At 42.1% G+C, this 12,410-nt stretch overlaps 1 protein-coding gene and 1 non-coding gene across 4 annotated transcripts in view; both read right to left on the bottom strand.

Moving 5' to 3' along the window:
• Positions 1-12,410, bottom strand: part of LOC121270814 (serine/threonine-protein phosphatase 2B catalytic subunit beta isoform) — a 75,157-nt gene that overhangs the window by 28,127 nt on the left and 34,620 nt on the right. For all 3 annotated transcript variants that reach the window (XM_041176269.1, XM_041176270.1, XM_041176271.1), the window contains exons 3-5: positions 11,734-11,858; positions 6,037-6,148; positions 4,758-4,903 (exon numbers count right to left, since the gene is read on the bottom strand). In XM_041176269.1, the coding sequence (XP_041032203.1) occupies positions 4,758-4,903; positions 6,037-6,148; positions 11,734-11,858 (383 nt within the window). The remainder of the gene's footprint in view (positions 1-4,757; positions 4,904-6,036; positions 6,149-11,733; positions 11,859-12,410) is intronic.
• On the bottom strand, positions 5,786-5,923 carry LOC121270956. The gene has a single exon (XR_005941648.1). It is a non-coding gene; the product is annotated as a small nucleolar RNA SNORA84 (small nucleolar RNA).

Genomic DNA, 12,410 nt, shown 5'->3' with positions numbered 1-12,410 from the left:
GATAGACCGACAATGATGGAAACACTCAGCAGGTCTGTCAACATCAATGCAGAGAGTTAATGTTTTAGGTTGATGATCTTTCGTCAGAACTGGGAAAAGTCTAATGAAAGATCTTTTGAGCTGAAGTGTTCAGTGTTTCTGCACAGATGCTGCCTGGCCTGCTGTGTATTTCAAGCATTTTTTGTTTTTACTTTAGATTTCCAGCATCCACAGTACTTTGCTAATATACTTATGGACAGTAAATTATTAGCCTGGAAAGCGATGCAGGTTGGCAATTTGAGACCAGTGGTGACATTGACTGCCATTTATGCTGTATGGTGAAGGTTGGTTACAGGTCTCCTTGCAGCATAAAGCACGGTTCTGCCGAATCTGTGCCTGGGAAGGTAAGTCTCCGCAGAAATTGCTTGGTACTTGAATCCATGTCTGAGCCAGCAGGTAGTGGGAGGTACGGGCAGCTCTGGCTCCAGAGCCAATTCATCTCACTGCCACTCCTTCAATCTTTCCCCGCTTCCACATAACCTTGAAATCCCCATACCCTGCAAATTCAACTGCAGGGAGAAAAAGAGCATGCCTTTAAGAGATCCCTCTTGACAGTGGATATCTGTGTCAGCTTTTTAATAGTGTACATACATTTTTATTGTAGGAAATGCCCCATGGTGCCTTTCAGAGAGGAAATGGCTATCAAGCATATTTTTAAAAAAAGTTATAACAAAGAGCATGATCAGAAAGACCAGCCTTGAAGAGGCTTTAGAGCTGGGACAGATATGGCAAAGAAGGGGTTTCAGGAAGATGATCATTGCCGGGATTCAAAAGGTGTGGCAGCTTCCACCAACGGCATAGCAAACTGAAGCAAAGAGTTGCTGGAACTGAAGAGAACAGAATGGGACATAGGCTTTGTCAATTTACAGGTGTAGAGTGGGGTTAGACAGGGGATATTTGTAGACAACTTTTAATGTAATTGTAAGTGGGTCACGGCATGCATGACACTGGACATGGGCAGTGCAGGTTTGGCAGAAAGTTTGACTTATGCTCAAAATGGTGTCAGACAGCAAGCTGTCAACATAACATTAGTTATGCAGTCAAGGGGGGCGTGTTTAAAGAGAGAGCTGGATGCCAACTGTCCACATATGAAAACTAAGCAGTGGTATTCGCTATAAAAATAACGAGGACCAATTGGGGTATTGGGAAAATTTTGATCATGCCACAACTACAACTTAAAAATACTTAGGTTGAGATTTAGTTCTTTAAAAAGTATCTTAGCATGCAAAACACAAAGAATGATTACAAAATATAAACATTAGTAACTGTACACAGTACACCAAGCGTACAGTTACTGCATTTAATAAGTCACCAGCTTTAATAACTTACCTTCTGCTTGCCACCTCTCCTTCTTGCCTACCCTGCCGGCCCTCCTGCTTGCCACTTCCCTCCCCAACCTCCTCTCTGACCTTTCTACCTGCCGCTTCCCTCCCAACCCTCCCCTATTCCCAGCCCCTCCTGCTCGCTGACCCTCCCACTTGCCATATCTAATTCACTTGCCAATCCTCTCACCTATTCCTTCTCCCTCCCCCTTGTAGCCCCCCTCCTCTGTGTCACCACCCTCCCGCTCGCTATGTTCCTCATTCTCTCCAATCTCCTGCTTGCTGCCTCTATCCTGCTCGCAGGGCCTCCCAGTTTGCACTGCCCCACCACCCCCCGCCCACTCATCCCTCCCACATATCAGTTCCCTCCAGCTCACTGATCATCCTGCTTGCCATGTCTCTCTCACTTGTCACCTCCCTCCTGCTCACTGTTTCCCTCCCCGACTGACCATCTCCTTCACTGTAAGTGAGGGCTCAGGAAAGGGGGAGCGAAAGAACCTAAGAGGTCAGAGCAAGAGTATGCCAGTCAGCCCCTCAAGCCTGCTCTGCCATTCAATAAGATCATGGCTTATCTGATCATGACCATAACTCCACTTTGCTGCCTGCACCCCATAACCTTCAACTCCCTTGCAAATCAAAAATCTATCTAACTCAGCCTTGAATATATTCACTGACCCAGCCTCTACTACTCTCTGGGGAAGGGATTTCCAAAGATTAAGAATTTTTAGAGAAGAAATTCCTCATCTTCATCTTAAATGGGAAACCCCTTATTTTTAAACTATGACCCCTAGTTCTAGAGAAGACATCCTCTTAGCATCTACCCAGTCAAGCCGCCTCAGAATGTTTAAACGTTTCAATAAGATCACCGTCATTCTACGAGTATAGGTCCAACCTGCTCAACCTTTCGTCATAAGTCAAACTCCCTCATCCCAAGAATTAGCTGAGTGAATCTTATCTGAACTGCTTCCAATGAAAGTCCCTCCTTAAATAAAGAGACCAAATCTGCACACATTACTCTAGGTGCAGTCTCACCAATGCCCTGAAAAATTGTAGTAAGATTTCCCTACTTTCACATTCCAGCCCCCTTGCAATAAAGGCAAATATTCCATTGCCTTCCTAATTTCTTGCTGCAGCTGAATGCTGACTTTTAGTGATTCATGTACAGAGATCCCCAGTTCCCTCTGTACCATAGCCTTCTCTGGTAGCTCTCTGTTTAACTAATATTCTACTTTTCTACTCTTCCTGCCAAAGTGAACCTCATTTTCCTATTTTATACTCTACCTGCCAAATTTTTCCCACTCACTTAACATATCCAAATCCCTTATCCCTTTGCAGGCTTTATGTCCTCCTCACATCTTGCTTTCCAACTTTGTAACTTCATATTGTCAGCAAATATGGCTAAAACGCACACTGTTCTTTCATCCAAGTCATCAATATAGTTTGTAAATAGTTGAGGCCCTAGCAATGATCCCTGTGGTACCCCACAAGTTACAGTTTGCCAACCTGAAAATGGCCCATTTATCCCAACTCTGCTCCCAGTCAGTTGACCCTCTCTATCCATTCTAAAATATCATCCACAACACTGTGAGCTCTTATCTTGTGCAGTAACCTTTTACATGGCACCTTATAGAATGTCTTTTTGGAAATCCAGATACATAACATCTACCGGTTCCCCTTTAACCAAGCTTGATTGTGCCACATCCTCAAAGAACTCTAATAAATTTGTCATTCGTAAAGCCATGTTGACTATGCCCGATAGTATCATGATTTTCTAAAAGTCCTGTTACTACTACTTTAATAATGGATTCTAGCATGTTCCCAATGATGTTAGGCTAACTGGTCAATAGCTTTTGCTTTCTGTTTTGAATAGCATATTGCAATGGCGGTTTTCCAATTTTCCAAAATCTAGGGAATCTTGGAAGCCAATGCATTCACTATCTCTGATGGCACTTCTTTTAAGATGCTAGAACGTAGGCAATCGGGTCCAGGCAATTTGTCAGCCTTCAGTCTCATTAGTTCTCCCATTACTAGATTTTCTACAATTTTTGGAATGTTTTGTGTCTTCTACTATGAAGACGGACACAAAATACTTGTTCAAAGCCTCTGCCATTTTGTTCCCATTATTAATTCCCCAGTCTCACCCTCTAGGGGGCCAATACTCACTTTAGCTATTCTTGTCTTTTTTATATACTTGTAGAAGCTTTTACCGTTTTTATATTTCTAGCTGGTTTTCTCTCATACTCTCAATTTTTCCCTTTTTTTTGGCCTTCCTTTGCTGGTCTCTTTAACTTTCTCAATCTTCTGGCATAACCACTAGTCTTTGCAGCACTGTGCATATTTTCTTTCAATTTGATGCCACTCTTAACTTCATTAGTTAGTCACGTTATGAAATATCTCCCTAAATGTCTATCACTGCTTCTATACCACCATTCCCTTTTAACCCAATTAGCCAGTCTACTTTCACCAACCGTGTCTTCATACTTTTGTAATTGCCTTTATTCAGCATTTGAGAGGAATGAAATGAGTGATGGGGCGGGAGGGACACAACAGGCAGGAGGGGCGCAGCAAGAAAGACGTGTGGGCTGAGAGCCGCCTGAGGGCTACATAGTGAATAGCATTGCTGTGAATCATGCCATTCAGAAACAACAAACAAGGAAAAGTCAGAAGTCAAGGATGGAGCCTCAGGCTATGAGAGCAGCAGCAGGCATCATTGCCAGAGATGCTTTGGTAACATAGATAAACAGTGAAAGCACACTAGGCATGTCCATGGAAAACTTGGAGCATTTAGGTAGGTGGCAAGAACACACTGAAGGAACTTGAGTAAAAGGTGTTCAGAGAAAGGACACAAGTTTAAGAGGATGGAGTTATTCAGCATGGGCTTGTTGAAGAGGTTCAAAGCAGCTCTGAATGAAGGGAAATGATGCCTTTAAAGGGAGGTGGTTACGATGTCAGTAAGCACCAGGGAAAGAGGAATTTCTATTTCATTGTCTGAAAACTTGAGGATAACAAAAGAAGTTACAAAAATTTGACACGGGAAACAAATCAGGTCCACTAGAAAGTGGGGGGAAGGAAGGATTAGTGAATAAGCACTGATCAGTTAAATAGGCTTCTTGCACTTATTAAAGGGCAATGTCCTCGGGTGCTTTTTTCCTCCTGAGGGATGGAGAAAATAATCCATTCACATGTGAAAGTTAAGCAAATGAGAAAGAGCGCATTTCTGTATTTTAGTTATCACCCAGGTCCATGGGAAAGATCAAAACATTGATCAAAATTCCAAACACAAGGTCTGAAATTTCTGCAGATTTTGTAAGGTCATTTCTCCTCATCCCTGTCTGAAGCGCTACCACTGCAACAGCCATTTATAGTATGGATGTAAACACTGCATAATATACTTACTTTTCTAATATCTTCTAAACTATGAATTTCTGGTGAAAGCCCTCCATGAACACAAAGAAACTGTTGGTTTAGAAGTGCAGCAAGAGGAAGGCAGTCAAAAGCGTCCATACACGCATCGTATACTCTTTCGGAATACTTGATTTTACCTATTTAAAAAGAAATAAGGATTAATATTCTGATCTTGCATTTATTGCCTACTAAATAAGTATGCAATTAAATATTCATATTTACCTCTGGTAACACTTACTTGCATGCTTCTTCCCCTCCCAATATGATCCCTTTTGTAATATTAACCCAAAGGGTTTGCTTGTTTCCAAGCAGAGTCCTTCAGCTTCACAGAGACTACTATTAATCTCACTAATCATATATTGAGGAAAGGATGAATCTGAAGCCAGTCTTTTCTTTAAGCCAGGTTTATTGCCAAGACTGCAGAGTAATGGCACAGATTCCTCTTGTTCCCCCCAACACCCACATGAACTTGTTTTTAGACTCTTGCAATGATTCCCTAATCTTTCCCTAATTGGGGGCAGTTGCTCTTAATTACCAACTTGATTCTGTCCTCACCTAATGTCCATACACGTGAAAATTCCAGGAGTGTGAGCCTGGCAGATTTCACTACCCACCAGCTCAGGCACAAAGGCCAAGTGTAGTCTCACCACTGCCACCATTACAGATCAGCAAACTCAGACTGGGATTGAAACTGGGGCCTTCCTGCTGAGTGACACAGGTACTCTCAGCCGCAAACCAGCTCAGCCACACATTTTGTAGCGTGTCAGAAGAAGTATTTTCCCCATAAGGAAAAGATTCCACTACTGTAAAGCATTCTACATTCAGGGCCAATCACCGGTAACAGCTGCTCCACATAGTGCAACAAAGACCAGGATAAAAGGAAGCCCTGAAAAATTTGACTAGGATGCACAAGTATTGAACAGCTGTCCAACCTGGTTGTTACCAACTTGAGGGATGTGGGAGAAACCTTCCCTATTAACTTAAAGGCAGCTCATAATTAAAATCACAATTATTCAAATCAATGTCTCTGTGACCGGGCTACCGAGACTGTATATCAACCGTTACAGCCTCCATGCAAATATCACAGTGTTATTGTTTGCCCATCCTTAATAACTGCAGAACTGCATGGTCATCCCAGTTCACAGTAACCACAGGGCAAACCCCAGAATACGGTCTAGTCATTACAATCACCCAGAACACTATACAGCCACAGAATACAAGTGACAAAGCTTAACCTTAAACTATGCAATATAAGCTAACAGTTACTTACATTCTTGTTTAAATGTGAAATATTCTGTGAGGTGTCGGCATTCATGATTCCCGCGCAAAAGGAACAATGTATTTGGGTATAGAATTTTAAGAGCCCACAAGTAGAGTACACACTGGAAAAAAAAAAATCGAATTAGGATTCAGGTTAGCATACACAAAAAGGCACCCCTCCAAAAGAAGCTGTGAAATACTGGAAAAGTTACTAATGAGTTAGACAGGTTATAGTTTATTTTCAATAATTCACTGATGTAACATCTACTTCTTTTGCACCAAACACCTTGAGTGATGATTTTTATCCACCCTTTGTTTTATTGTTGTGGATGGGCAATGGGAAAGACTTACTATTTTAGGTCATTCCTGCTAGCACTAAACATTCCCACACTAAATTGGTGCAACCCCAGGAGTGAGGACAGCAATGGAGGGTGGATTCAGTGGGTGGTGCAGGTGTTGAGCTGAGGGGGAGGAGTTAAGTTCAGCAAATGGTTTTGTCTACAATAGTTTTGAAGACTCTGACAGGTCTGCAGAGCTAAGAAAATTGTGCACATGTGTGTAATGCAGCCTCAGCCATTGCTGCCTTGGAGTTCATGACTGGATCACAGTCTGGGAACTCCTGCATTAAACACTCCCAGAGCAGGTACAGCAGATATAGAGTTAAGCACCCTCCACACTGTCCCATCAAATTCTCCCAGCTCAGGCACAGCATGGTTTTGACGCAGAGTAAAGCTCCCTCTAGTAAGCAGAGACCACAAAATGAAGTGTGCTAATATCACAGTGAGATGGAAAGAGCGCGTAGTGACTTTTATAATGGATATCTGGTAAGAGGCAAGTAAGTTTTCCATTTATATAGCAGCTTTTATAAGCTCAGCACAAACCAAAGAACCCTTACAGGAGTTAAGTACTTTTTGTGAAATGTACTCACTACTGTAGTGTAGCAAACATGGCAGCCAATTTGCACACAGCAAGGTCCCACAGACAGAAATGAGGCAGTGACCCAGGTAGCGTGTTTTATTGATGTCTATATTGAGGGATAATATATATTGGCCAGGACACCAAGGAAAACTCTCTTGCTTTTTTTGAAATACTGCCATGGGATCTTTTTCATCCACCCAAAAGGCAGATGGGGCCTCCATTTAACATCTTACCCAAAAGACGGTGCCCTCTGACAGTGCAGCACTCCCTCAGTAGTGCGCTGAAATTTCATTCTGGATTATGAGCCCAAGTCTCTGGAATGGGCCTTGAACCCATAATCTTCTGACTCAGAGGTGAATGTGCTATGAACTAAGCCACGACTGACACCCAAGAGTGGGAAATTATTGGCAAGAAGGAGATAATCTGTGGATATGTTGCACAGCAACTGTTTATTGAACTGAGATTTTAAGTTTAGATTATAAAATTCTGCTTCTTTTTTCTGGGTAAATAGTGTGTTACTTGGCAGGAGCACAATGCCACTTCGACAAAAAAGGATCAACAGGAGAGGGGGTGGCATAGTGGTATTGTCACTGGACTAGTATTCCAGAGACCCAGGGGAATGCTTTGGGGCAGAGCAGATGGTGAAATCTGAATCCAATAAAAATTTAGAAAAGTCTGATGATGACCATGAAACCATTGCTGATTGTTGTAAAAACCCATCTGGTTCACTAATGTCCTTTAGGGAAGGAAATCTGCCGTCCTCACCTGGTCTGGTTTATATGTGACTCCAGACCCACAGCAATGTGGTTGACTCTTAAGAAAGCCCTCTGAACAAGTGCAATTCGGGATGGGCAATAAATACTAGCCTAGCCAGCAAAGCCCACATCCCATGAACAAATGAAAAAAAGGAATGACTAACTTCAGTTATGTGGAGGGAGTGCAGAAGTTTGTTTTTATTATTGCAGACAAGGCTGGTGGGAGATCTAACACAGATGTTTAAAATTTTGAGGGGTTTTAGTAAACATGGAGAAGCTTTTACTAGTGGGCGAGTTGGTAACCTGACAGTGAATTAAGATAATTGGCAGAAGAACCAGAGGGGAGATGAGGAGAATTTATTTTAAAATGCAACAAATTATAATAACCTGGAATGCACTGCCAGAAAAGGATGATGGAATCAAATTCAATAGCAATTTTCAAAAGGCAAACGGGCATACAAATGTAAAGGAAAATTGGCAGGGCCAATGGAAAAGGGGAGAGTGGGTTTAATTGGATAGCTCTGCTAAAGAGCTAGTCCAAGCATGATGGGCTGACTGGCCTCCTTCAGCACTATTTGATTTTATAAATGTTTCTGTCAAGAGGAACACACCAATACTAGTGGGCTCAGTTAAACTAAAAACATATGCATACATTTTTAAAGTTGGAAGTGGTTAGCTATGTTGACAAAACACAGTTTGCCCAGCAGTGTCTGTTAGTGGAAAGCTTCTAGTGAACACAGTGCCATCCTATTCAAGGGTCATCCAGGCTCACACAAGATCTCAAGGAGTGGCAAGCAGTCAGTCTAACCATTCTTGTGAACTTTACTTATCAAAATTTCTGTAATCATAGCCCAGTTGGCACTTAACTGCCTGTCAACTACAAGTTAGGCGGATATGTTTTGTTGGCTCCTGGGTGCTTGGATATATTAACATTTTTTTTGTACCAACTGGAAAAGATTGAAGATGACAGACAGCAATCAGTTACTGTGGCCTCTGCGGGACTCAATACTATAGGCAGAGAGAGGTCCAAAATTCTGAAGGATGAGTGTAGATTAAGAAACAGGCAGAAGATCAGAGCTTCACAGGTAGTAAACTCTGATTTACTTTCCCATCCATGTAGTAAAATGGCAAGATTAGGGAAATTAATGCTTGGTTAATAAGCTGCGAGAGCAGAGAGGCTCTATTCTGTTAGGCATTGGCACTAATACTAGGACAGATGGGAGCTCTTCTGAAGGAGCATGCAAATGTATTTTGGCAACATTCTTAAAAAAGGAAGTTATGAGATATTTAGATCAGGATAGACAAGGCCTGGGAAAATAAAACCAAGCAGGAACAGCTAATAATGAAGGATGAAATAGTTACTGCTAATATTCATGCAGAAACAATATAGCCAAGGGAGGAATAAAATAAAATGGACGAGGGAAATACAGAAGAGAACGCACTGAGGAGAAGTACAATAGTCATTAAAAACAAAGTGTTTAAAAAATCATAAACAGGTTAAAATCCGTGTATTGCATGAAATAAACTGGGGCAAGTGGAAGCAATTATTTTACTCTCTTCTGCAAACAATAATTGATAATTAATTTTATATCTGAGATTGTTAAATTTTTGTTAATCAAGGTATTAAGAGTTATGGCGCAAAGGTCGGTATGCTGCGTTAGGTCACAGGTCAGCTATGATCCCACTAAATCAGGTTTGTCCAACCTTCTCGAGTGGGGGGACCACTTTTCAAAATTTTTCTCACTCTAGGGGCCAATGAGCAAGCGTTGGAAGGAAGAGCTTTGGTACAACAACAAATAAGAATTTCAATATAAAACTAAGATACAAAAAGAAACAACTTACTGACCAAAAAGACAATGAGAAATAATAGGGGGTGTGTGTGTGTGGGGCACACTCCCAGTCTCAGGGTGTCCTCTCATCCACCCTCATGTTGGTGTATGGGGGTAAGGGTGAATGAGATACTGGGAGTGAGATGACTGATGGACATATTCTCTCTCTCTATCCACCCACGTGCCCCCTCCACACACTTTCATATATCCTCTCAGTCTCCAATCTCTCACTATGTCTGCCCCCTGGGCCATCCACCCACCCCTTCACACCCCCGCCCCCTGGGGCACCCGGCCCTTCACACCTCTGCTCCCTGGAGCACCTGCCCTGGCACCTCTGCCCCCCTGGGCCACTCACCCCAGGCCCCAAACTCACTGCTGCTGGTGTTTGCTGCTCCTTCAATCACAGATTGTTTCTCTCCCACATTTGCTGCTGATAGGCTCACATTGAGCCTATCAGCAGCAAATGTTGGAGAGAAACTGACTGTGATAGGAGCAGCTTCTCCATGCAGAATCTTCCATTCAAATCTACCTGTTTGACCGGCATTTTGAAAACTAGCTCCGGGGGTGCATAGAGGGGCTTTGTGGGCCAGGCCGTATGTTGGGCAAGCCTGCATTAAATGGAGGAACATGTTTGATGGGCTAAATGGCCTACTCCAGTTTCTATGTTACAGGAAGATCTAGACTCAAGTAGGAACCTGGCTCCAAACTGGATGAGAATGGAAAATAAACATGCAGAAGGAATGGAGAAGGTGTGGAAAAGATAAGATAGGACTTGGAGTGGCAACAGTGGTAAAACAGGGAACACATGCTGATGTAGACAAGGAAACAGTAGAGTTGATATAGTTGGAGCTCAATGATAATGATGTTACGTTTTTAGGATATTTTACAAACCTCCAAATTGTGTAAGGAATCAGACTAGAGAGACAAATTGAAATAAACTTGTTTGGGAGATTTTAATTACTTCTTAATTGGAACGCAGCAGCTAAACAGGAAAAAGGGAATAACATTACTAAAACGTGTATGGGATCTCTTCCTCAAGCAGTACCTTAAATCAGCCTATAGGGCAAAGGTGTTGTTAAATCTGGGAAACTGTCCCAAAAAGGCAAGGTTCAATTCAGGTAAGTTAGCTGATCCCATTAAGGGAGTGGTTAAGGTATTACAATTAGCTCCGGAGCCAGAAAAGCTAGCCAGAGCACTCCCACTCTTAAACACTATGCATTGATCTCTATTGGAGGGTGTGCCTGTGAGAATAGCGGGTGGGAATAAGGAGAGACTCACCAGCCTGCAGCCACACAGCACAGCCTGAAGACCTGTGCCCCATTAAGTTTTGGCCAGAAACTTCTCAATCTGAGCAATACCAGATTTGATACGTACTGACAGCCTTCACCTGAAAAATCTCCCCCTCCATCACAACAGCTGAAGGTGTGTCAGAATGAGAGCGAGCAAACGAGCGCGTGCTAATGGCTTGGATTTTATGTGAAGAATAATACTGATGCTATCAGCACTCACTATCAACATGCGCGCTTAAACACAGAGATCTGAAAATCTATTCATATTGATGAAGATTATTGGTGGTTCCCTGAGGAGTCTATCTTTGAAAAGAAGAAACCCCCCATAACACTTACAAGAGAATAGTGGCAAATCACTACGTTCCAAAACTGAAAAAAATTGTACATTCAGGATATTTCTGCTGACACCACTTTTTTGGGGCATTTCTTCCCTCCTGTGTCAGAAGGGCTGACTCTTGCTGGGGTACAGAATTCAGCATTGGTGGTGGCAATACTGTGCTTCCTTGACCAACTGGTTAGTCATGAGGGACCTGGACAGCAGACTAATGGGCAAACTTCATTCCTGTTTTGATCCACATGCAGATCTGTAAGAGGCACTAAACAGCAATCAGCAGCAAGAATCTTAGCCCAGGTTCAACAACACAACCAGAAACTAAACATGGTATTCTGCAATGCAGCTCAACTGCAGAACAAAGGTAGTATGGTTTGACAGTCAATATTTGATAACGTCTAATGTAATGTGATTACATAGAAAGCAACTTGTTTTAGAAAGAGAACTAAACAGACTGATACATGCTCAAATTCAATAATGAACATGCAAGCACTTTGTAAATGCCTCTCATACTATTTTCCTTCTTCTCCATTTATTGTGCGAAGCAAAGTTTGCTAACGAAGAGATTTCACCAGTCCTGCTTACCTCTATGCTGAAATATCCTCGGTCCACATAATCGCCAAGGAAGAGGTATCTGGTGCTGGCTGGTGACCCTCCCACTTCAAATAGCTTCATCATGTCAAAGAACTGACCATGAATGTCACCACATACTAGAAGACAACAGCTGAATTTTAGACTCAAATCAACATTTATCATCAAAACACTGATAGATGCTCACCCTGAACATCTATCACATAGAAATGTACCCCATTCATTTTGTGGCTTAAATAGATAATTAATGTAATTAGCTACAGTCCATAAGGACCATTGGCATTTCTCTTCATTAGAGACATCCCACTGGGCATATACATACATAGCTTTAGGGGCACTATTCCACAAGCCTGGACAAGGTGAGGAGATAGGCCTCCATGAACTATTACAGTTGGTATGGGGATTGAACCTGTTCCTTTGGCATCATTCTGCATCACATTCTAGCCATCTATCCAACTGAGGTAACCGACCCCGTGCTTAAATAACCATGAAGTTAAAATGTCATAAAACATGACACAAATAGCCACAAAGTTTAAATCCCAACAGTAGAACTGCTAATTCTACACTTTAAATAGAATCATTCGAGATTTTTGTTTTTGTTTATGACAACGCATTTAAAATGGCAAACTTCAAAATATGAACAATGATAAGTTAGCCTGAAATGAAATAGA

The sequence above is a fragment of the Carcharodon carcharias genome, chromosome 28 (genome assembly GCF_017639515.1).
Source record: "Carcharodon carcharias isolate sCarCar2 chromosome 28, sCarCar2.pri, whole genome shotgun sequence".
Lineage (NCBI taxonomy): Eukaryota > Metazoa > Chordata > Chondrichthyes > Lamniformes > Lamnidae > Carcharodon > Carcharodon carcharias.
This window is presented reverse-complemented; position numbering and strand designations above follow the sequence as displayed.